General features: G+C 54.6%; 1 protein-coding gene across 2 annotated transcripts; it reads right to left on the reverse strand.

Moving 5' to 3' along the window:
* Positions 1–364: 364 nt before the first annotated feature.
* On the reverse strand, positions 365–23,660 carry CORO2B (coronin 2B). 2 transcript variants are annotated; one of them, XM_077185797.1, is made up of 14 exons: positions 23,394–23,651; positions 17,786–17,873; positions 15,376–15,429; positions 12,507–12,710; positions 6,473–6,589; positions 5,441–5,590; positions 4,474–4,638; positions 3,920–4,036; positions 3,628–3,732; positions 3,147–3,243; positions 2,746–2,858; positions 2,192–2,282; positions 1,966–2,105; positions 365–1,409 (listed from the first exon to the last, which is right to left on the reverse strand). In XM_077185797.1, the coding sequence occupies exons 3-14, from the start codon at positions 15,421–15,423 to the stop codon at positions 1,278–1,280; spliced, it is 1,479 nt and encodes a 492-aa protein (XP_077041912.1). In that variant the 5' UTR covers positions 15,424–15,429; positions 17,786–17,873; positions 23,394–23,651; the 3' UTR covers positions 365–1,277. The 2 variants fall into 2 exon arrangements, with proteins under 2 accessions (XP_077041912.1, XP_077041911.1); XM_077185796.1 differs by lacking the exons at positions 15,376–15,429; positions 17,786–17,873 and having other exon boundaries at positions 5,441–5,642; positions 23,394–23,660.
* Positions 23,661–24,028: the final 368 nt, after the last annotated feature.

Here is a 24,028-nt window from a genome sequence, read left to right on the forward strand (position 1 = left end):
AGCCCAGGGAGAGGCTGGGGAGCTCCTGGAATGTTTTCCCTCGGGAGCGGGGGGTTCTGGGGGGGTTATCCCAGGAAAACCGGAGCCTTTCCCCTGGGAAATCCTCTCCCAGCTTTGCCAGGCTGGGAAGAAGGAGCCCCTGGATCCCAGGTAAGAGGCAGCGCTCCGTGCTTCCCTCCCTCCGGAATGAGTTGGATGCTGGAAGCGTTGGGATGAGCTGGGAATGCTGGAAGGAGGATCCATGCTGGATTCTGGGATCCATCTTTGGCTTCTCCCCCCTTCCCTGGTCCGGGGGAGCGCACCCAGGAATTTTCCTTGGGATCGCCCCCAGCCCCTGGATGGAGAAGGAGAGGCGGGAACGCGGTTCTGGTGTTCTGAAAAGATTTTATTCCATCACTATCCCGTGGGAGCATAAATAAATCAGGAATGACAGCACATGGAACGCAGCAGGGAACGCAGGACACGGACGGGACAGGCCCGCGCTGGGAACTTCAGCAGCTCGGACTGAGTGGGAATTGGGATCTCCAGGAAAAACCAATGGGATTTGGTGTCATTCCCTGTGCTCCAGGCAAATCCCGTCAGTCCTGGGATTGTCCAAAGTGCTGAGCCTGGCAAGCTCCAGGTGCGTCCCTTGGGATCCATCCTCAGGATCCATCCCTTGGGCTCCATCCATGGGGCAGCACCCCCAGGAATATCCCGGGATCCCACCACGGGAAGGATCCCGAATTTCCACCATGGGAAAGGATCCTGGGACAGATCCCAGGCTCCGGCTGCAGGAAGAATTCCAGGTTCCCACTACAGGAAGGATCCCAAGTTACAATCATGGGAAGGATCCCGTCCTGCTCCCATGGGAAGGATCCCAGGCTCCCACCATGGGAATGATCCCAGTTTCCCAGCACGGGAAGGATCCCGGATTCCCACACGGAAACCCCCTTTGACGATCAAGCCCTTCCCACTTCCCGCCCCTTTTCCAGTTCCGCTCCCACTGTCACATTTTTTGCATAGGAAAAAAAATTAATAGCAAGGAAGCGTCGCGCTTTCCCGGGAATCTGCCCCGGGCTGGCTCATCCCAACGGACAGGACATGGCTCCGACTTACTGGGAGCCTCCAGGCTTTCCCAGGAATCAGGTTAGAGCGGGATTAGTGCCAGACAAGACACGCAGGACGTGATTCCAGGCTCTCGGCAGCCGCGGACTCCGGAATTGTGTTCTGGGTGAGTGGATCCAAGGAATTCAGGAGTAGAAACAAAGGAATTTCTTTAGAAAACATCCCTGGAGTCAATTGTTCTTGGGGCTGTTCCGGAAGTTCTTTAATTCCAGCTGCAGCTGCCGGATCCGAATGTCCTTCTGCGAGAGCTCGTCCTTCAGCCGCCGGATCTCGTCCTGCTGCCGGAAGAACATCCGGAGCAGCTGGAAAGCAAGGATGGAGATGAAGGGTGGGATCACATCGGCTCATCCCAGGATTTTGCCAGATCCATGCTGGGAATGGGCCGTAACTTGGCTGATTTTGGGGACAAGGGACGGATTTGAACTGAAGGATGGGAGATTTTGATGGGATTTCGGGAAGGAATTCCCAGAGGAGCTGATCCCTGGAAGTGTCCAAGGCCAGACTGAAGCAGCCTGGGATAGTGGATGGTGTCCATGGAAAAGGTGTCCACCATGGGAAAGGTTCATGGGATGGATCCCACATTCCCACCATGGGAAAGGTTCATGGGACGGATCCCACATTCCCACCATGGGAAAGGTTCATGGGATGGATCCCACATTCCCACCATGGGAAAGGTTCATGGGATGGATCCCACATTCCCACCATGGGAAAGGTTAATGGGATGGATCCCGGGCTCCCATCCCTGGAGGGATCCCACATTCCTGCCCCTGTTGGGATGGAGACTGGCAGCACGGTGCCTTTCCAGGTTCATCCCCAGATCCCATTCCCATTCCCATTCCCACTCCAGGGCTGCCCCACCTCGTTCTCCGTGCGCGGTGGGACGTTCTCCAGGAGGTCGATCCCGTTGACCACCACGCTCTTCTTCTCCCTCACCGGAGCCTTGAAGACAATCTTGGAATTCCTCTTGTATCCCTCCTTCAGTGACACCAGGATGGGATCTGTGGGAGAGCTGGCGGATCAGCAGGATGCCGTGGTCTTTTCCCACATCCCGGATATTTTTGGGATACCCCCCCGGTGGGTTTACCTCTGTTGACCCCACTGAGCCACTCGTCTGGGGTCAGGGCTGGCTCCGTCCCTGGAGTCATGGGATAAATGTCCTCCTGGTACGTCTCCGACTGGGAAAAGGGGAAGAGAAGAGCAATGGGATCTGGGAATCTGCTCCCTGGGCCCAGGGGAATAATCCCCTGCCCCACAGAGGGAATAAACACCCGGATAGTTGGGAAACTCTAGGCACAGGGAGGAAATTTGGGAAGTGCTGGCTGGAGCAGAGAACCTGGGATCGTGTCCTTCACCCAGCCCTGGCCAGCAGCTGGATTTGCTTCCCAGAAAACCCCAATCCAAGAGATATTTTCCCCAAAATTCCCAAAACTCAAGTGAGACCAACCCCTTGGAGAAACATTCCCTAAAAACATTCCCGTTTAATTGTGGTTGAAATTCCATGGGATGAGTGAGGATGGAGAGGTCCAGGGATGGTGGGGACAGAGCCATGCATGGGATTGGCCAAAGCGGGGCATGTCCATGGCTCCAGAGCCAGCCGGACATTCCAGATCCCCCTCATTCCCACAATCCAGGACTCACCCGCCTCGGGACGATCATGGAGATGGGCTCGATGAGCCCCTTGAGGGTGATGAGTTTGTAGAAACGGAAAACTTCGCAGGCGGAGACGTCCAGGCCGTGCTTCGGCATCACCCCTGCGGAGAGCACCGGGATCAGCCATCCGTGGAATTCCCAGCATGGAAAATCCCAAACCAGAGAGGCACCGGGGTCACCCGTCCACGCAATTCCAGCATGGAAAATCCCAATCCCAATCCCAACCCAAACCCATTCCAATCTAAACCCAATCCAAACCCATTCCAAACCAATCCAATCCAACCCAAACCCAATCCAAACCCTTTTCCTTGCTGTCACTCCATCCAGCACCTTCCCCATCCACCTTTTCCATGCTCTGGGAAATGGAGCAGCAGCACCTCCACCCTTACCCAGCCCTTTCTGCGGAGCCGGCGAGCGGAATTCCATGAGATAACTCAGGTAGGGCTTTTCCGAGCCGATCTCGTAGTACCGGATGTTGCCGTCGCCCTGGAGCAGCAGGGAAGAGGGATGGGAATGGATTTGGAAATGAGAAGGTGGGAAAAACCAGGATTAGGAGCACTTAGAAGGCAGGAATGGGTGGGATACTGGGGAGGAATTGTTCCCTGGGAGGGTGGGGAGGGTCTGGGCTGGAATTCCCAGAGAAGCTGTGGGTGCCTCTGGATCCCTGGAATATCCTGGGATGGATGGGACTTGGAGCAGCCTGGGATGATCGAATGTGTCCCATGGCAGGGACATCCATGGGACTGGATGACATTGAAGCTCCCTTTCCATACAAACCATTCCAGGATGCAAATTCCAGCCCCAGTCCCTTGGGCAATGCTGGGACATTTTTCTGGGAATGGCACATCCGGATGCTCCGTGCATCCCTACCTTCCCAGCCAGGTACAGCATGTGGGTGTCAGCGTCGTAGAAGGGGAAGAGGAGCCCCGAGAGCCCATCAATCTCCTCCTCGATCAAAGGCATGGATAAATCTTCCTGGAAAACAGGAAAATCCCGGTGTTAGCCGTGCCCTGATGGCAGTGGCATGGAGAAAGAATTCCGGCAAGGATGGAGCAGGGATCTGGACAGGGCTGGAGAGGGATCCCGGTGGGGTTGGAGCAGGAATTCTGGCAGGGATGGAGCAGGAATTCCAGCAGGGACAGAGGGGGATCCCGGCACCCACCTGGTCCCAGAGGGCGATCTGCCGGGTGTTCCAGCGGGACACTCCTGTGGTCAGAAGCCGTTTGGTGCTTCCCAGGAAAACCACGCGGTTGACGCGGTGGTTCTTGCAGCTGGCCTCCTGCAAGACAGGAATGGGCTCTGGAATTCCCCTTGGATCCAGCTCTCATCCCAGGAAAGCCCTTTCCTTGCTCCCCCAGCCTCATCCTGGGGAAATTCCAGCTCTGTCCTTCGGCACCTGTCCCGGGGCAAGTCGACATTCCCATTTTCCCGAGGATCAGGGAGAACCCACCATCCTCCTCCAAACCTCCAGTACCTTCCCCTTTTACTCCCACCGTTTTCCACAAATCCTTAATTACCAACGGAATCAAAGCCTCCAACTCCTCCGCTTGGGATGAGGCCAAGCCTTTCCCACCATCTCCACAACCAGGCTGGCAACCGGATTCCACCACGCGGAAAACACCGCACGCGTGGGAGCACCTGCGGCACTTGAGGGGTATTCTCCCGACATTCCGTAGGACCCTTCCCTGAAAATCTCACTCCAGGCGCCCGTCCCACCTGCAGGACCCTCCCGGAGCGCGGCTCCACCACGCGCAGCTTCTTGTCCTTGCAGGTGGTGGCCAGGAGGCTGCCGTCGGTGTTGAAGGACATGCAGAGGATCACGTCCGTGTGGCAGTCGATCATCTTCACCGGCTCGCCGATGTCCAGGTTCCAGATCAGCACCTGTGGGAAGAGCCTCTGGAGCAACCCGGGATGGCGGGAGGTGTTCCTGCTCTGTGGAAGCTGTTCCTGGTCTATGGAAGATGTTCCTTGTCTAAGGGAGCTGTTCCTGGTTTTTGGGAGCTGTTCCTGGTCTGTTGAAGCTCTCCCAGATCTATGGAAGTTGTTCCTGGTCTATGGAAGCTGTTTCTGGTCCATGGAATGTCTCCCCGATCCATGGAATGTGTCCCTGTCTATGGAAGCTCTCCCTGACCTGTGGAAGATGTTCCTGGCCGATGGAAGCTGTTCCTGATCCATGGAATGTCTCCTTGACCTACAGAATGTCTCCCTGATCCATGAAATGTCTCCCTGGCCTATGGAAGCTGCTCCTGGTCTCTGGAATGTCTCCCTGGCCTCTGGAATGTCTCCCTGGCCTATGGAAGCTGCTCCTGGTCTCTGGAATGTCTCCCTGGCCTCTGGAATGTCTCCCTGGCCTATGGAAGCTCTCCCTGATGTGTGGAAGCTGTTCCTGGACTATGGAATGTCTCCCTGGTCGTGGAAGCTATTCCTGATCTATGGAAGCTGTTCTTGATCTGTGGAAGGTGTTCCTGGCTTTTGGAAGCTGTTCCTGGTCCATGGAATGCCTCCCTGGCCTATGGAAGCTCTCCCTGGCCTATGGAAAGCACGGAACGAGATGAGCTTTCAGCTCCTTCCAACCCAAACCATTCCAGCGTTCCGCGATCCCGCTCCGGCCACCCACGGGTGACCCCCAGCGGTGCCGGAATCCGGGAAAGCCCTTTGGAACGGCAGTCCCAGGAATGCTGACCTTGTAGTCGTAGCCGGCGCTGAAGAGGATGTTGTTGGTGGTGGGGTGCCACTCCACGAGCCCGACGCGGCGGCTGTGCCCGTACAGCTCCAGCACCGCCTCCGTCATGTTCCGCTTCAGTCCCCCCTCCGGAATCTCCCAGATCCGCACCTGGAACGGGGTTCGGAGCCGCGTCCCAACTCCCGCCCCTGGAATTCCTGTCCTGCCCAGGAATTCCAGGATCAGCCCTGCTGCTGATGGCCCTCAAGGAGGAGCAAGGGGTCCATGGGATCCCTTGGGGAAAATCCAGCCAGGGTGGATCCACACCCGGAATGGGGTTTGGACCATCCCAGCTCCTGGCCTTGAAAGCTCCTTCCCAAAAACATCCAGAATCCTGGAATTCCCAAAAACAAAGCTTTCGGGAATTCCAGGATCAGCCCTGCTACAGTACCTCAAGGATAAACAACAAATCCTTGGGATCCCTTGGGAAAAATCCAACCAGGGCAGGTGGTGTTATCCAGACAGGGCGCTGGAATCCTCATCCTGAATTCCCAGATTCCCAGCCCTTCCTGACCCTACAGACTCCACATTTTGGGATCCTTTGGGATAAAGACTCCCAGATTTTCCAGGTTAGTTGCTCTAAAAACCACCAGGGATTTTCCCAGGATTTAGCTCCTCTTTTCCATTGTCTCCATGGAGGTTTCCAACCTGAACCTTCCCCAGGACCTCCCCGAGCTGCCCCCTCCTGTCAGGGACTTTAGGAGAGCCTGGAATTCCCTTCAGATCCCATTTTTCTCCAGGCTGAGCATTCCCAGGTCCCTCAGCTGCTCCTCATGGGAATTACCCTCTGGATCCTCTGGATTTGTGTCCAGAAAATAAAGAACAGGAGGGAATTCTGGCCCAGGAGCCAGGCTGGGCACAATTTGGGATTGCCTTTGATCTCCTGTCCCTCAGCATTCCCAAAACAAATGCCATGGAAATATCAAAATGGGGAATCAATGGGATGGGGAAGATGGATGGATCTGGGAATCGCATCCCGGAATTCCGGCTCACCGAGGTGTCCTCGGAGCAGGAGGCGATAATGTTCTCAATGAAGGGATTCCACTTGATGTCCAGCACATTTCCCTGGTGACCACAAACTTTGGGATAGTTCGGCTCGATCCGGCCAGTCTGGAGTGGGAAAGCAAGGAAAACATCGGGAAAAAACATCAAATTTTGGGAGAAATTGGTGTTTCCAGGGATGGGAAATTGTTGGAGAAGGGAGATCCGGCTCAGCCTGGGACGGGCCAAGCCAGGGACTGAGTTTATCCAATATTCCCAGTATTCCCAGCTGATCCATGGATGGGAAGGGGTTTCTTCAGACTCCATGGAGCAGGGAAAGGACAGCTGGGAGCTTAGTGGGAATTCATGGAATCATGGAATATTGGGGTTGGAAAAGCACTCCAAGATCGTGGAGTCTCACCATTCCCAGCACTGATCCATGTTCCCAAGGGCTGGATCCACAGGGATTTTCAGTCCCTCTGGGAATGGAGACAGGGCTGGAAAACCCTTTCCATGAGGGAATTTTCCCAATATCCAAACTTCTCCTTTCAGGATCCAAATCCATGGGCGAAAGGACCGGAAGAGATTCCAGAGGCTCCAAAGCCCCTCGGCCGTTGGATCCTGCGTGAATCCCAGAATCCCAGAACAGTTTGGGTGGGAAGATCTTCCAGGAGATCCATTCCCAATCCCTGCTATTGCCCAGGATCCCCTTCCCCATCCCAGGTTGCTCCAAGCTCATCCAACCCAGCCGGGAGTCGGAGCATTTGGAATTTCCCTCCCAGATTTCAGATTTCCTTCCCACACTTCAGGATCACCATTTTCCAAGGTTCTCCTCCATGGAACAAACCCCAAATTCTGGGATCGCACAACTCCTGCTAATCCCCAATCCGTGACCCGGCAGGTTGGGGGATCTTTCCATGCGGGATTTCCAAAGCTTTTACGGAGCCTCTTGGGAAGATTCCCACCGGGATGGGAGCTTTTTCCATTGCCAAGGAAGCTCCGTGTCCGGATGCCACCCTGGTGTCCTTCCCTGCTCCGTTCTGGCTCCGTGCCGGAGCGGCGCTCGGAGCGTGCGGAATAACTGGGTCAGCTCGGCACGGCCGCTGAATATTTCATGGATTTTCCCTCCCGACTTTTCCCGTGCTGAGCTCCCGGCTCCGTTTATTGGGAACAAAGGAACGTGCTGGGAATTCTGCCCTCGGCAGCTCCAGGAAGTCGGATCAGGGCCAGGAACGGCTCCAGAGCTGTCACTCCCAAGGTTTCTTGGGATTCATTTCTTCCCTCGAGCTGCAGGGAGGGATTCGGGAAGGAGAAATTCCCAAAGATGAGACAGAGAAGGAAAAGGAAACGTGGGAATGTCAGTGATTCCTTAGTTCTGCCTCCCAGTGAATTCTTGGGATGCAATTCCTGGTTTTATCTTTGTTACATGAAATATTCCAGCCCCCATCACTTATCCAGAGGATCAGCTTATCCCGCTTTTCCCGAATTTCTGATTTGCATTGCCAGGACTTCATTCACACCCTGGTCACAACAGAAATTCCCAGAGAAACCGCGGAATTCCAGGTGGATGGAATTTTTACAGCACAAATTCAAATTCCACCTCTTTTCTGGTTTCTTTTTTTCTTTTCTTTCCTTTTCTTTTTCTTTTATTTTCTGATTCTGAGGAATCAGCCAAGTGAATGCCTTTTCCCATAAAATTTGATGGATTTTCCCAAAATTTATCAGGATTTATTAGGAGGACAGCTATGAGTTTGGTTATTAGGGATCGTTTCTTCCCAAGAAGTCTGGAATTTTGATACAAATTGGTTGCACACACCGGGAATAGGACAAGGAATGTGCCATTCCAGGGCACCTGGAAAAGGCGAAGGAAAAATAAAGGCAATAAAAGGGAAAAACCCCTAAAAAAAATCCCGGATTCCGGCTGCATTTATCCCGTTTTTCAGTGGGACCTTGCCGGCAGCCTGAGTTAATCCAAGGTGAATCCTAATCCCTGGATCCCTGATCCCCGGCTGAGGGAAGCTCGGTGACCCAGATTCCAGCCCTGTGGGGACAGCCTGGAGCTCTCCTGGCTCTGGCGGCTCCGAGGTTTTCCACGGAAAAGGCTGGAAGGAGGAAATCTCCCGGCAGCTCCCGCCCCTCCCTTCGCTGAAGCGCTTGGATAAAGGGAAAATCCTTTGGGTTATGTTGGGAAAAGGGAGAATTATTTGGAAAAACTGTGAATTCTGGGAACTGGGGGGGTGGAGAGGGAATTTTTTCCCTGGGAGTGGCTGGAATAGCAGCAGGGAGAGGGGATGGAAACCCTCTGGATTCTGGAATCAGGGAACGGGATTGAGGAATCTGTGTAGAGAATCCCAGGAATTCCAGGGGACTCAGAGCCATCTCTGGGATGAGAGGGATGGAATTTCCCTCCCTGATGGAAATCTGGGATGAATTTTCTGTGGGATCTGTCAGCATCAAATCCAAGGGGGTGGGAGAAATCCTCAATTCCCATCCTTGGAGCAGCACGGCTCCACCCTGGCAATGGCTGAGCTCCACTTTTCCCAGAAATCCATCCAGCAGGAAATCTTGGATAAATTATTTCAATATCAGAAATTTCCCAAACTTGCTTTTCCCCCGGAAAACGCAAACCCAGGAGCGCTTCCAAACCCACATATTCCACGGAAAGCTCCACAAACATGGAAAAATCCCTTCATTCCACTCCATCCCACACGGAAAACCTCAGGGATGGGTGCAGCATCCGTCTGGCAGCACCTCTGGATCCCATTCCTGGATGGAAAATCCCAAGGAAACACGGAAAGACACTCGGGGAGGTCTGGGAATTCCATACTCTATCCTATCCCAAATCCAGCCTTTTCCCTATCCCAATTCCAGCCTTTCCCCCGTCCCAAATCCAGCCATTCCCACAATCCTGGCAGTGGCGGGAGCAGGAGTTTGGATTTCAGCTTCCTCTGGATAAACAGAGGCTGCCCCTTCCTGCTGCCACTCCCATCGGGAGAGAGCATTGGCTGCCTCTGGAAAACAGCTCCTCATTCCTGGCAGGAACAGAAATCCCTCTGTTTCCATGGAAGTGACTCCCTGCAACGGGATCCGTGGGGATCCCAACAAAACCCTTATCCCAAGTCCCTCTCCAGCTTTCCCGGGGCTCCTTTAGGCCCTGCAAGGGGCCCTGAGGATTCACTGGATCCTTCCCTTCTCCCGGGGAACATTCCCAGCATTCCCAGCCTGGCTCCAGAAGGATGGGATGTGACGGCACTGAGCCGTTTCCTGACGGAATTGCAGCATCCAAGGATTTTGTTCCCTGGCTCGCAAGAAGGGAATATTTTCCAAGGGGTCTCCAGGACCAAATCCTCAAGTCCGGGTCGGAAAGGGCTTGGAGCATCCTGGGATAGTGGGAATTGTCCTTGTCCCATCCCAAATCCATCCTCTCTCCCATCCCAAATCCAGCCCTGTCCTGTTCATGGAATGGGATGAGCTTTAAGGTCCTTTCCAACCCAAACCATTCCAGGATTCCGGGATTCTCCCATTCCCAGGGAGCCAATCCTGCTCTTCCTGATCCTTCGCCCACTCCCTTGGGATATTTTTATCCTGGTGCTGGGGACAGGCTCATTCCCAATCCCGAGGCTCCAGGATCTGGGAGGAGGGAGGAGCAAAGCTCCCTTTTCCCAACCCACACATCCCTTGGATCGCTCCACGAAAACCCCGGGGTGTGGATTTGGGATGAGCAGATGGCCCGGCCCAGATTCCGGGAGCTTTGCTGAGGGCAAAATCCAGGGAAAAGATCCAAAAATACGGCAGCAAATCCACGGAGCGGCTCCGCGGTATCCGGGTTACCTTCATTAGCTTCTAATTATGGATCACAATTAATTAGGGAGCTGCTGATTTCCAAGGAAAATGAGTTTCTCCTTAATGAGCTAATCAGGCTCCGGATAAAAAAAAAAAAAAAAAATCGGGAATTTATTAACTCCTCCAGCATCCAGGGCCGCTCCAGGCGGGATTGACCAGCTGGATATCCCAGGATTTTAGAGGATCCCTTTGGAACGCCATCCCTGCTTTTATCCCGCCGGGATTTTGCCAGGAAAAAAGTGATATTTGCTGGGAATGTGGGGCTGCTCCTCAGGATTCGGGATCGAGGGGGTGTGGATGGTGATTCCAGCTGGGATCCGTGAGGAAGGAGCGGGGATGAGGCCGGAGCTGGAGCGCTCCGGGTGCTCAGACAAAGCTCCCGGGTTTTTTTTTTTTCTGGGAATATTAATGAGGCTCAAGCTGTGCTCTGCAATTAAATCCTGATTAGAATTCCTTCCATCTGGAGCTGCCTCCGGAATGAACAAGGAATTCAGGAGAGGCGGGAATGTTGCACAGGGAAAGGGGTGGGTGAAGGAATGATGGGATGGAGGGAAAGAAAACCAGGGAGAGCTGCTCCCTCTCCCAGCTGGAATTTGGGATCTGGGAATTTGGGAATGCAGCTCAGCCATGGCAAAATTCCTCCTGGGAATGAGGCTGGGAGCATCCCAGAGCTGCAGGTGCCCAGGGATGGGATGTGGATTCCCGCTCGGAATACAGGAATAGCCCAGGTGAGTGCCCGAATTTTGGGAGCAATCCCAGAATCCCAGAATCCAGCAATGGGTTGCATGGGAAGGGATTTTATCCCATTCCAATATCCCAGGTTGCTCCAACCTGGCCTTGAACATTCCAGGGATAGGGAAGCAACAACTTTCCTGAGAATTGTGCCAGGGCCTCCCTCCCTGGAAAAATTCCTTTGATCTCATTTTAACGGATTCTCTTCCCGTCAAAACGCTCCCCTTTCCCTCTCCAAGGCAAATTCCAGGCTCAAGGTCACTGCTGCTGCTTTTCCTGGGAGCTGCGGATCGCACGGGATCGGCTGGAGCAGCCGCTGGATTGATGGGAATTTCAGCTTCAGATGGGCAGATCCCAGGGGAATTCCTGGGAAAAGCGAGGGGAATCTTGGATAGAAATGGAAAAGGGAGGAGGGGGAAGATCCCGCCCGGATCAGGGATGAGAGGGATAAACCCCTTGCAAAATTCCTGCTTTTCCCATGGAAAGGAGCTGTTCTAGTGCCCAACCACCCTTTGGATGAGGAATTTTTTCCCAAAAATCCAACCTTAAATCCCTGGCGTGCCTCCAGCCATTCCCTGGAAAACCCAAGGAAAGGGAAGGAGCAGTGGGATGAGATTGCAAGGAGCTGATTCCTTGGAATACTGGGATTTGAGTGGCACCTGGCACTGTAATGGGTCAGGCTGAAGACATTCCCAGTGTCTGAAAGTACGGGAAAACCTCCTGGAGAGATTCCAAAAATGCTTTGATTGGATGTTTGGATTCTTCCTTAAAAAACCCCAATTCACCAATTCCACAGGAAACCCCAGGAAAAGCGGCAGGGGTTCGGATATTTTGGGGTGGCTCCAACTGGGAATCCCATTCCCAGGAGCCATGAGGAAATCCCAGAAAAAGCAGCAGAAATGTGGACACTTTTTTGGGAATTCCCATTGGGAATCTCACCTGCTCCGGCAGGATGACGAGGAAACCCCAGTAAAAGTAGTAGGAATTGGGACACTTTGGGAATCCCATCCAAGAAAATATTTGGACACTTTGGGATGGCTCCATGTAGGAATTCCCATTGGGAATCTCACCTGCTCTAGCAGGATGACGAGGAAACCCCAGGAAAAGGAGATTTGGACATTTCTTTGGGGAATTCCCATCGGGAATCTCACCTGCTCCAGCGGGATAATAAGGAAACTCAGGAAAAGGAGATTTGGATATTTCTTTGGGAATTCCCATTGGGAATCCCACCTGCTCCCACGGGACAATAAGGAAACCCCAGTAAAAGGAGATTTGGACACTTTTTGGGAATTCCTGTCAGGAATCTCACCTGCTCCAGCGGGATGACAAGGAAACACCAGGAAAAGGAAATTCGGACAGTTTTTTTGGGGAATTCCTGTGGGGAATCTCACCTGCTCCAGCAGAATGATGAGGAAACCCCAGTAAAAGGAGATTTGGACATTTCTTTGGGAATTCCCGTGGGGAATCTCACCTGCTCCAGCGGGATGACGAGGAAGGAGCCGCCGCCGGCGCTCTCGGTGACGATGGCCAGGAACCGCGCGTTGACGGCGCAGAAATGGTTGTCGTGGACGTTCTTGGTGATGGGAATCCCGTCGAAGCAGTGCTCCCGGCTCGCCGCCTTCCCGTAAACATTCCGGAACTTGGAGCTGCGGTACTGCGGCCGCCATGACATCCCCTGCCGGAAAAACGCAGGGATCGGCATTCCCAAAAAAAACCAAAAATAAAAAAACCCCCCGCGCTCCTGGCTGTCCTCGTGGGCATGGAAGCGTCAGGATGGGCCCATTCCAACATGAGCATTCCCGAAAAATTTAAAGCATCCCCCTGAGAAGGAATAGTTCCTAACAGGCTGAAAAAGAAAGCTCAGCATTCCCAAAACAACCATTCCCAAAACAACCATTCCTGGTTGCTCTCCTGTTTTTACCATGGGCATGGGAGCATCGGGATGGGCTCATTCCAACAGGAGCATTCCCGAAAAATCGAAAGCGTTCTCCCGGTGCTGGAATGGCTCCCAAAAGGCTCAAAAAGAAAGCTCAGCACTCCCAAAAAAACCCCATTCCCATAAAACCATTCCTGGTTGCTCTCCTGTTTTTACCATGCACGTGGAAGCATCAGGATGGGCCCATTCCAACATGAACATTCCCAAAAAAACCTATGGCACCCAAAAAACCCCGGTGCTGGAAGGGTTCCCAAAGGCTCAGAAAGCCACAGAATTCCAGCTGCTCCCCTTTGGAGCGGGAATGCTCATCCAGGACACGCCTGGGTGCACATGACAAAGGAATTCCAGCTTGGAATGTGATGGCTTGGAAATGGATGGCGGGAGAGCGGGAATTGGGGCGGGAGGGGGACGGAGGGAGCATTGGGAATATTCTGCGTTTCCTGTAGGTTTCCGTGCATGGAGCAGCCCAGGATCCAGCAGGGATCCCAAGGATCCACGAGCTGATCCTGGTGGAAAAGGACCCAGGAGTGAATCCCCAAAGAACTCAAGAGCAAATCCCCAGCACTGCCCTCATTCCCTGGGAATAGCAATGCCTGGAAAACCAGGAAAAGGACTCAGGAACAAAATTCCGTCAGTTCTGCCCTCATTCCCTAGGAATAGCAATGCCTGGAAAACAGGGAAAAGAACGCAGGAACAACCCCCCGGCCGTGCTTGGACGTTTTCCCGCTTTTCTGGCAGCTCCGGCCTTTCCCGGAGCAGCAGCAGGAGCAGCTCTTGTCTCCATGTGCTTGGCTTTTCAAAGGATCCTTTCATCCCTCGGGAGTCTTGGAAACAGCGGGAGCGAGGGAAAAATCGGGAAAGGAGCTGTGGCCACAACAACAGGCACAGCCCCGGCCCTAATCCTGAAAAAACCTGGATATCCTAAAAATAGCTCCCGGTAATCCGCCCCGAGCGTCCGAGCTCACGGGGAAATTAATTCCTGCCTTCACCTGGAATTTTTGGGAGGAAAAATTCCTCCCTTCCAGACTTTTTTTTCCCCTTGGAATTGTGCCCGTGCCCTTTTGTGTTGTCACCGTGGCACTTCCCATGTCCTGAGGATTTTTAATGGGAATAAAGAGATCTTCCCTCGTTCTTCCAACGGATTTGGTTTTGAGTAGCAGGGGGGAAAAAAAGGAGGGATTTGCTTGGAAAAATCACTGGGAAAAGGAAATCCAATGGAAAAAACTCTGGGGTTTTCAGGAAGGGGATTCAGGAGACAGAGCCTCTCCCAAATCCTGTTATTCCCAGTTTTCCTGCCTCTCTCCTGGCACAGAGGTCGTGACAAAAATTCCCTGTCCGGGATCTTCTGGATAAAATCAAGGCTGAGTTTTGTAGGAATTTGGGGATATGCAGAAATCCCAAATCCAAGCTGATCCCAGCCTCGGGTGTGGGGTTGTTTTCCCTCCCTCCCTCCGCATCCGGAGCATCCCTGGAAGTTTTTTTCCCATGGGAAAGGTCAGGAATGCTGGAGTTTGACATTTCCAGCATCAATGGCTCATTAAGGCTGGGCACAAACAGGAGCAGCTTTTCCAGAGGAAAATCAAGGATCTGGAATTCCCAGGAAGGAGCTGGAGCTGCCCAATCCCACCCCATGGACATCCTTCAATTCTTTTGTGCAGAAAATGGGGGGAAAAAAGTTAAAATCTGGAATTTTTTTAGGGAAAAATCCCCTCTGGACTCGCTGCTGTGCCACATTCCTGGGGGTATTCCTGGGATAGACCCGTGATCCCAAATTTCTGGTGGATTCCACGCGGAATCTGCACCTGGGAGCATCAGGGCTGAAGGGTTTGGGAGCCTCAGGGATTAAATCCCAAAGGATTTGATCTGTCTGGGAATGGATTTGGGGAGATCCCAGACCCCGCCCAGCCGGAGCCAGGGGATATTTTGGGGTTGATATCCTGGAAATTTTGGGGGATTGAAATCCAGGCTGGAAAACCTCAGAACAGACTGGGAGAGCCCCTCCAAAGCCACCTCCCCATCCCAATCCAGGAATTTTTCCTACTGGGAGGGGAAAACTCAGGAGCAGGAGCTGACCTGGAATTCCCAATCCAGCCCAGCCGTGGGGCTGGAATTCCTGATCCAACCTCACTGCAGGGCTGGAATTCCCAGTCTGACCTTGCCATGGGTTTGGAATTCCCAATCCAGCTCTGGCCCTGGGTTTGGAATTCCCAGTCCCACCTCACCACAGGATCGATGCTCCATCCCAAAGAAATTTGGGATGTGGGGTGGGAATGCCACGAATTCCCTTCATTCTGAGGGATCTCCGGGGCGGAGCCGGCCCCTGGGGGGCTCCGGGCTGGCTCAGGATGAGTTTTCCATGGATTTTGTCGCAGCCAGGTGGGAATTCCCGGCCCGGGACACTCACCAGGCCGCGCTTGCTCCCCAGCACCTCAGACTTGTGCAGGTCCCTCATGGAGCTCTGTGCAGAGAGGGAAAGGAAAAAATTCCATTCATTTCCCAGGAATTCCAGGGAAAACGCCCCAACCCTTCCTGGCGCTCAAGAGGGCCGGGATCCGACCCCCAGCAGGGAATTTTTGGTGGTTCCAATCCCGTTTCCTCCTCCCACTTTTGGGGAATTCCACGTGGCTGCCAAAGTCCTTCTGGAGGACGAAGGAATTCCATAAAAATAATGGATTTATGGTTGAAAAAAAGCAGGATTATAGGATTTGGGAAGGAATTCTTCCCTAGGGAAGTGGGGAGGGGCCGGGCTGGAATTCCCAGGAAAGCCGGGGCTGTCCCTGGATCCTTGGGATGTTCAAGGTGGGGCTGGATGGGGCTTGGAGCAGCCTGGGGCAGCGACAGAATCCATGGAATGGGGGAGGTGGGGCAATTCCGGCTGGGAATCTCCCAGCTGAGGTTTTTCCAGCCTAGGGTTTCCCCGGAGTCCAACTTTTCAAGGATTTCAACTTCCTAGAAATCCTGGGAACGGCCTCTCCTCTTCCCAAACACTGGGAAAAAGCTCCAAGTGAGTCCCGACGGAGCTGAGCTATTCCCAGGAATCCTCATCCCTCCTGGATCCTGGAGCTGCTTCCCAAGTTTCCATGGGTCTCATGGAATTCTTGGAAAGGTGCAAAAGCCACCCCTGGCACCCTCAGGGAGCCGAGTTTGGATCATTTTCCATCTGGGAAAACTTCCGGAGGAGGAAAACCAAACTTTCCCAGGCCCCACGTGCCGAGAACAATCCCAAAATTCCTCCTCCGGCAAAAATTCCGGAAGCAAGCCCAGTTGTCCTCCCACTCTGTTTTCCCAGTCCTTCCCACCTCAGGAAGCTCCGGATGGAGAACAAAACATTCCCAGCCCCCGGAGCTGCCCTGGGGCACCACCCCCGGGAATTTTCCCTCCTCCAGCTCCTTGGAATTCCATTTTCTTGAGGGGAAAACACATCCCAGGCTTTTTCCTGACTTCTTGGGAAGTTGGAGAGGGGGGAAAAGTCGCTTTTCCCATTGGAATGAGCCAGGGATTCATCCATCAGAATTACTTCACATCCCGACACAAATCCCTGGATCCAACAGGATTTTCCAGCCAGGATCCAGCAGTTTGGATCTGTCCCAGGAAAAGGCTCCGGTGGGAAGATCTCATCAATCCAACCTTTCCTAAAGGAAGCTTTTTAATGGGAAAATGGGGAAAAGCCACTTTAAAGCGGGAATTAAAAGGATGGAATTGTCACGGAAAAGGGACCCCACAGGGAAAAAATTCCTTAGGGAGGTGCCAGGTGGGAAAGGATCAAAAAACTGCTGGAAAAAATCCACCGGGAGCAGAAACGTTGGGATAGCCTGGAAAAAATCCCTTCCCAAGCCCCAGCTCTGCACGGGACAGGGAGATTTATTTATCCTAGGAAATTTCTTTTTCCTGGGATTTTTCCAAAAAAAAGCCCCGGGAAGCAGCTCTGACAGCTCTCCCTTTCCGCGTAAAAAATTCCAAATATTCCCAGGAATGAGCACCCTGGGGTGGCTCCAAACCCGGAACCCCCAAAGGATTTTTTTTTTTTTTTGGGAAGTTTCTCCCAGGCTTTTCCAGCAGAAATCAAGGAGCGGCCAAATCCACCAACAAGAGAGGAAGGAAAACAGGCAGGATCCAGTCAGTATTCCAGGCTGCACATTCCCGTTTCCCAGGAAGCGCCGGGGGAGGCTGAAGGTCACGGGATGGCACCGACCCCCCTTCCCAACCCTCGGGAATCCCGGACAAGCCTTTCCTTGTGCTCCGGCTCCCGGCATGAGCGGAACCCTCCGGAGGCAGGCGAGGGAGCCTTGTTCTCCTTTTTCCCTTGTTTTCCTTGTTTTCCTTGTTCTCCTCGTTATTCCGGGAGCGGCCGCGATGTCCCTCCCCTGCCCCGGGATGTGCCTCAAATCCCACTTTTTCCCAGGTTTTCCTTGGATTTTTTTTGGGGATCGGGGTTCCCTGCTCTTCACCCAAGGCTCTCTTTTCCAGAAGTTGGGATGATCCCACCGGGAGCTGGGATCCCTCTGGATGAACTTGCATGGAATTCTCACCCCGGGCCAATTTTTCCACCCATTTTGCATCATTTCCTTAATTAATTCCCTTCATCCTCATTCCCACAAACACTGAACATCCCAGGGATTTGATCCTTAGAGAATTTTTGGGATAAGGGGTCAAGTTCTGGGAGGAAATCCATGGAAGCTGCCGCCACAATCCTACAGATAAAAAACCACTGAAGCCCATTCCCAGCTTCCAGTGGAGGAATTTGGGATGGGATGGGAGATTCCCACTGAATCCCGGGGGTTCCCATCCCTCTCCGGGTCCCTCGGGATCCTCACCTGCCCTGCTCGGCCCCGCGCTGCTCGGGCGCCTCCGGATCGCCCGGGATGGACGCGGAGCTCAGGGAATCAGGGCTGCTCCGGGAGCCTGGAAAAGAAGGAAACCCTTTGGATCCCAGCTTCCAACTGGGATCGATCCCGAGCTGCAGTGCTGCCGAAACTGGGAAACGGGGATAACGATCTGGAGGATTTTGGGATGAACTCCAGTCCCTGGCGGCATTCCAAGGGTTGGGATCCACGGGGATCCAGCATCGCCATGGGCCGCGCTTTGCCAAGTAGCATCCCTGGAAATCGTGGAATCCTGGAATTCTGGAATGGGTGGGAATGGAGCTTAAACCCCATCCCATTCCATGGGCAGGGACACTTCCCCTATCCCAGATTGCTCCAAGCCCCATCCAAGCTTTCCTTGGACATCCCCAGAGTGCGGCTCCGCCTTTCAGGTCATTCCCATTCCCAAATCCAAACGATCCCTGCTCCTGGCACCGCCCTATCCCAAACATCCCAGCAGCTTCCCAGGATGCATAACAGGGAATTTGGCTGGAGCGTGGCTCTTCCCAAGCTTCTGGCGGAGAAGGATATTTTCATCATTTTCCCCAAATTTTTCCATCATTTTGCATAATTTGTTGGGATTTGCGCAGCAAGAGTTGCTGGGAGACGCCACCACTTCCAGAGGGGAAAATTCCCGGCTGGAATTCCACCAGGATGGGGCTGAGCTCCGTGGAATTCCATTTCCTTGAGGGGAAAAAATATTCCAGGATTTTTCCTAACTTGAGGGGATTTTAGGGAAGTCAGAGAGGGGGAAAAGTCCCTTTTCCTGTTGGAATGAGCAGGACTCAGCTGGGGGCTCATCCATGAGAATTCTGGATCCATAGAGTGGATGGGCACGCGTCCTTGGATTTTAGACGAGCTTGGAAAAGATGAGGTTGGAAAAGCTTTGGATACAGGGATTGGCTGCCACCATTCCCAGCATTCCCACATCTCCCATCAAACCGGATCTCCCACAGCCAGACCCCAATCCGGGCTCAGGTCCCAGTCTATTTACCCCAATTTATCCCGATTTATCCCAATTTATCCCGATTTTCCCACTCTCCATCAACACCTTGACCGCTCCAGCCTTTCCCTAGCCTGGCCTTTTTCCTCCCGGAGCTTTTCCCAGCCCCATTCCCGCTGGAGATCCGCGGCTGGAGCCTCTGCCAGAGGCTCTGCCATGAACAAAGGAGCGCGGGATTTCTGGGAGCGGCCTTGGCACGGCTCCGGGAGTGCCGGAATCCGTGGATTTGGGGGGCACCGGAGCAGCTGCCTCCCTCCATCCGGAGATGGTTTTTTCCCCCCACCCCAGCTGCCAGATTTAGGGAATGACTCGGGAGATAGGAATCCGGGATGAATGGAACTATTCACGGTTTGATAAAATTCCATGGAAAAGAGCGGGAAGGGGGTTGGGAACGAGCCTGCCCGGCCGGGTGTGGGTTACGGATCCCAGCGACGCCGCCAGGCCCCGCTAACGACCCCAATTAATTCCTTTGAATCCCAATTAATTGCACGGAATCCCAATTAAAGCTCATTAAAAAGCCGAGGGCTGGAGTTGCCTTGGACAAGGGGAATTTGTCTTGGAACAGGGATTTTCCCTTTCCAGATTTCAACGGCTCCTTATCCCCGTTCCCAACCTACAGCAATCCCAAAGATTGGTGACCCCAGCCAGGCTTTTCCAAAGTTTTGTGGAGAATTTGGGAATGAGGGACAAAGGGAAAAAGGGAAAAAGGGAAAAAGGGAAAAAGGGAAAAAGGGAAAAAGGGAAAAAGGGAAAAAGGGAAAAAGGGAAAAGGAAAAGAAAGGATTTTAAGGAATAATGAGGCAGGAAATGTCCCACTTCCACATTCCATGGATTCTCTATCCCAGGTGCTCCAAGCCCTGGCCTTGGACACTTTCAGGGATCCAGCGGCAGCCACAGCTTTTCTGGGAATTCCAGCCCATCCCATTCCTCCCCAGTTTCCCACCCATCCCTGCCCCTGGCAGTGGGATGTGGGATCCATTCCCTGTCTCCTGTGCCTCCATCCCTTATCCCAAATCCCTCTCCAGCTCTGCTGGAGCCCCTTTGGAATATCTGGAATTCTCAAGGACAGGCTGCTCCATCAGATCCATTTTTAGCAGCCCCCCCGGAGAAGCCTTCATCCCGCATTCCCGGGAAGCCAATCCATGTTCTCCAAATCCCAATTCCCTGCTAACACAGCCCAGCCCCTCCACCGAGCTCCCCCCGGATTGATCCGGTATCAGCTTTTCCATGGATCAGCATTTGTTCCAGCCACGACATCTGCCCTTCCAAGGCAGCAGAGGACACAGAGAATTCCCACTGGGAATATTCCAGCGTTCCAACCCCCCAGCCATGGAGAACTTCTGGAGGGCACCGCTGATTTGATCCTAACAGGGAATAGCTGGAATTTCCTCTCCGGAATCTGGGCTTGTCTCCATTTCCTTTGGATGTTCCCATTCCTTTGGATGTTCCCATTCCTTTGGATGTTCCCATTCCTTTGGATCCCAGCTCCATCATTTGGCCATGGGATCACCCCAGGACCATCATCCTTTCAACAGTGTTTTTTTTTGGGAAAAATTCCAATCGTTTCAAAACCCTCGTCCCAAAAAAAGCCCACGCCCCCAGATCCCAGTAATTTGTTAATTTGGGATTTGGGAGCAGCCTCTGGAATGGGTGGGAGTTGGGAGCTCATGATCCAAGGTTAAATTCTCCAGCCCCTCCCTGACCAGAATTCCCACCTGGATATTCCCACCTGGCTATTCCCAAGGATCCCCATTTTCATGGCAAAGGAATCTCTTTCTTTCCCTTTCTGTTCCCATCCTGACTCCCATCCCTTCTCCCTCAGCTTCCTGGGAGAGTTATCCAGGCTGAGGGATAATAATTCCCAAAATTTGGGATGCTTTTCCCTTGCCAAGGCACGGAGACCAAACCAGGCTCCACAGCACAGAATAATTATCCCAGATTCCCACAGATCTTCTGGAAGCCGGGAAAAAAAAAAGCTGGAGTGGCCATTCCATGGCATCCATGCCGCAATTCCAGGGAATTTGGGCAGCTCCCGGAGTGAGGCGTGGGCTCTCCCAGCATTCCCATGGATCCAGCTCCATCCTATTTTTAATTCCCTGGTCCCAAACTCCCCCAGGAGCTGCAGCTCCGGCTGCTCCTTCCCGTGGGAAGGGAGGGGGTGGCTCGGGACAGGGATGGATCCAGGAAATATTCCAGCCCCCCCCAAGCCTTTTCCCAGCCCTCCAAATCCCAGGAAAAGCTCTTGGTGCTGGCTTTAGGGCCCCGCTCCCGATTTTCAGCTGGATTTTCCTCCCGGGACAAATTGCTCGGGAATATTTACAAACTTTTGGAAAAGCTTATCCAAGGTTTGCAGCTCCTCTGGGAAGCGGCCCCGGCGTGGGAGGAGCTGCTGCAGGAGAATCCCAAATTCCTGTCCCGGATAAGGCCGGCAGCTGGGGCAGGATGCAGATCCAGACATTCCCTGGGGCTCCCCCTTTTCCTGCCTTTCTGTGGGAACAATTCCCACCCCCACATCCCACCGATCCCCGCAGCTTTGGATCACCGGAGCTTTTCCCGGATCCACGCTGAATCCGGAGAGCCACATCCATCCCGGAAAAGCCTCTCACAGCTCCTTGTCCCGCTTCCCTTTTCCCTCTCCACATCCAGAGAATGTCCAGGGACTGACATTCCCCGGATCCGTGTCCCAGTTTTGCCTGGAAAAGCCCTGGAATCGGTGATGGGTCAGGTCAGGAAGCTGTTCCTGGAATTTCTTAGGATTTCATCAATCCACGTTGCAGGAGATAAAATCCATAGGAAAGCTTGGATAGAACAGAGGAATTTTTGGGACAGAAGACAGAAAACTTTTCCATCTGCTCATCCATTCCCTGAAAATCAACAGAAAATTCCCCATCCTGCTGCTGGTGCTATCCCTGGGGCCTTTTTCTGGGATAAATCCATTCCCAACCCCCCAAAAAAAACCCTGGGAATGAGCGCTCCAAATTCCCAGCCTGGCTTCCAACTGCACCCCTGAATATCTGGGAATCTGGGGGTCTTTGATCTCAGTTGTGGATTTATATCCCAAGCTCCGGCCTGCTCATCGACCCCTCTCTGGAATTACTGGGAACACACTTTTCCAGGGATTCTGGCACGGATTGGGAATGGCACCTGGGAATACCCAACCCCAAAGACGGTGCTGGACATCCCACAAGTTTTTTCCTAAGGGGAAAAAAAAGGGGAAGGAGGGATTCTCCCTGTTCTAACCAGGGTCATTTGGACATTCCCACATCCCAGTCCAGGATTTGGAGAGGGATCAGCCCCAGCCCCGCTGCCTCCCATTCCCAGTGCACCAGCCCAGTGCCATTCCCAATGTTCCGGCCTTTCCCAGCCTGTGTCACAGCCCAGGGCTTTTATGGGATCATCAATCCCATTCCCAGAGCCCACTGAGGTCATTCCAGACCCTTCCCACCCCGTGACCTTTCCCAAGGCAGATTCCCTGGAATGTCTGGTGACCTCCCAAAGTCATGGCTGTGCCACACCCTCGGGCTGGGACAGGCTTGGAGCTCCCTGATCCCAAATCCCAAAGATCCCACAGTCTGGAATTGGCCCAGGCCTGGAGCTCCGTGATCCCAAATCCCACGGCTCCTCTGGAATCGGCCCCTTTGCTCCCTGATCCCAAATCCAGCAGGATCCAGGGGCTCAGGATCGCTCCAGGGCCACAGCCAACGCCACGGGATGGGAGAGCGGGATCAGGGATGGGATCAGGCTCAGTTCCCAGGGATCAGGGATGGGGAGAGATGGGACCAACCCCCAGGAAGCAAAACCTTCCCCGCAGGAATCCGGGAGCTGCTCCAGGATGGATTTGGGCCCCCCCCCCCTCCCCCGCCCCCTCCGCCGAGCTCCCGGAGCCATTCCCGAGGTTTTCCACGCCCTTCCAGCCACCTGTAGAGGTCCGGGAAGCAGCGGCCTAGGGAGGGGCCCGGGGGATGCGCGACCCCCGGGAGGGCTGGGCCGCGGGCCGGGGGCGATGCGCGGCTTGGGGGGGATGCGCGATTTGGGGGGGATGCGCGATTTGGGGGGGATGCTCGGTTCGGATGATGCTCGGCCCGGGCGATGCGCGGTCCGGGGGATGCTCGATTTGTGGGATGCTCGATTTGCGGGATGCGCGGTTTGGGGGGATGCGCGGTTTTGGGGGGAGGGATGCGCGGTTTAGGGGGGGCCGCTCGGTCCGGCGGATGCGCGGTTTGCGGGGGATGCTGCTCGCTTTTCGGGAGGATGCTCGGTTCGGATGCTGCGCGGCGCGGTTCGGGCTCCCAGCCCCGCTCGGAGCGGCTCCGGGGCCGTTCCGTGCCCCGGGGGTGCTCGCCCCGCACCGCCGCCCCCTCCAAGGGTTAAAACTGCAGCAGAGCTGCGGGGCCGGAGCGGCCGCGGCCGCGGGAGGGGCTCGGCCGCGATCGGAGCCCGGGGAGCGGCGGCGGCGGCGGCGGCGCGGGCTCGGCCGGGCGGGGGAGGCGGCGGGGCCGGGCCCGGCACCTTGCGGGCACCGGGGCGGGCACCGGGGCGGCGGAGGGCAGCGCTTACCTCGGCACGGGCATGCGGAGCCAGCAGCGCCGGGGAGACGGAGGAGCAGCCGAGGAGGAGAAGCGAGGAGGAGCAGGAGGAGCAGCAGGAGGAGGGAGGAGGAGGAGGAGGAGGAGGAGGGTGGGGTGTGCCCGCTGCGCTGCCCGCAGCTCAGCTCGGCCGGTGCTCGGCGCGGCGGGGCCGTGATGTCAGCCCCGCACCGCCCCCGGGGGGAGCGGCCCGGCCCGGCCGCCGGGGGGGCCCGAGCCGCTTTAACCCTTCGGAGCCCCGGTGCCGATTTAACCCCTCGGGAGCCCCGGTTCGGGCCCGGACCCGGTTCCGATTTAACCCTTCGGAGCCCCGGTTCGGGGACAGACCCGGTTCTGATTTAACCCCTCGGGAGCCCCGGTTCGGGGCCAGACCCGGCTCTGATTTAACCCTTCGGAGCCCCGGTGCCGATTTAACCCTTCGGAGCCCCGGTTCCGATTTAATCATTCGGAGCCCCGGTTCGGGTCCGGACCCGGTTCTGATTTAACCCTTCGGCAGCCCCGGTGTCGCTCCGCAGCCACCGCTTTAACCCTTCAACAGCCCCGGTGCCACCTCCGCTTTAACCCTTCGGGAGCCCTGGTCCAGCCCCGGTTCTGTTTTAACCCTTT

This window comes from Agelaius phoeniceus, chromosome 13, assembly GCF_051311805.1.
Source record: "Agelaius phoeniceus isolate bAgePho1 chromosome 13, bAgePho1.hap1, whole genome shotgun sequence".
Taxonomy (NCBI): domain Eukaryota; kingdom Metazoa; phylum Chordata; class Aves; order Passeriformes; family Icteridae; genus Agelaius; species Agelaius phoeniceus.

What these genes read in the sequence shown, in the direction of transcription:
- CORO2B (XM_077185796.1), bottom strand. An exon ending in CCTGCTCCGAGGACACCTCG is followed by an intron (nt 5,643 to 6,472) that starts GTGAGCCGGAAT and finishes ATTCCTGGGCAG; the next exon opens with GACAGGAATTCCAGGGGCGG. An exon ending in CACCGCGCACGGAGAACGAG is followed by an intron (nt 1,410 to 1,965) that starts GTGGGGCAGCCC and finishes CTTGCTTTCCAG; the next exon opens with CTGCTCCGGATGTTCTTCCG.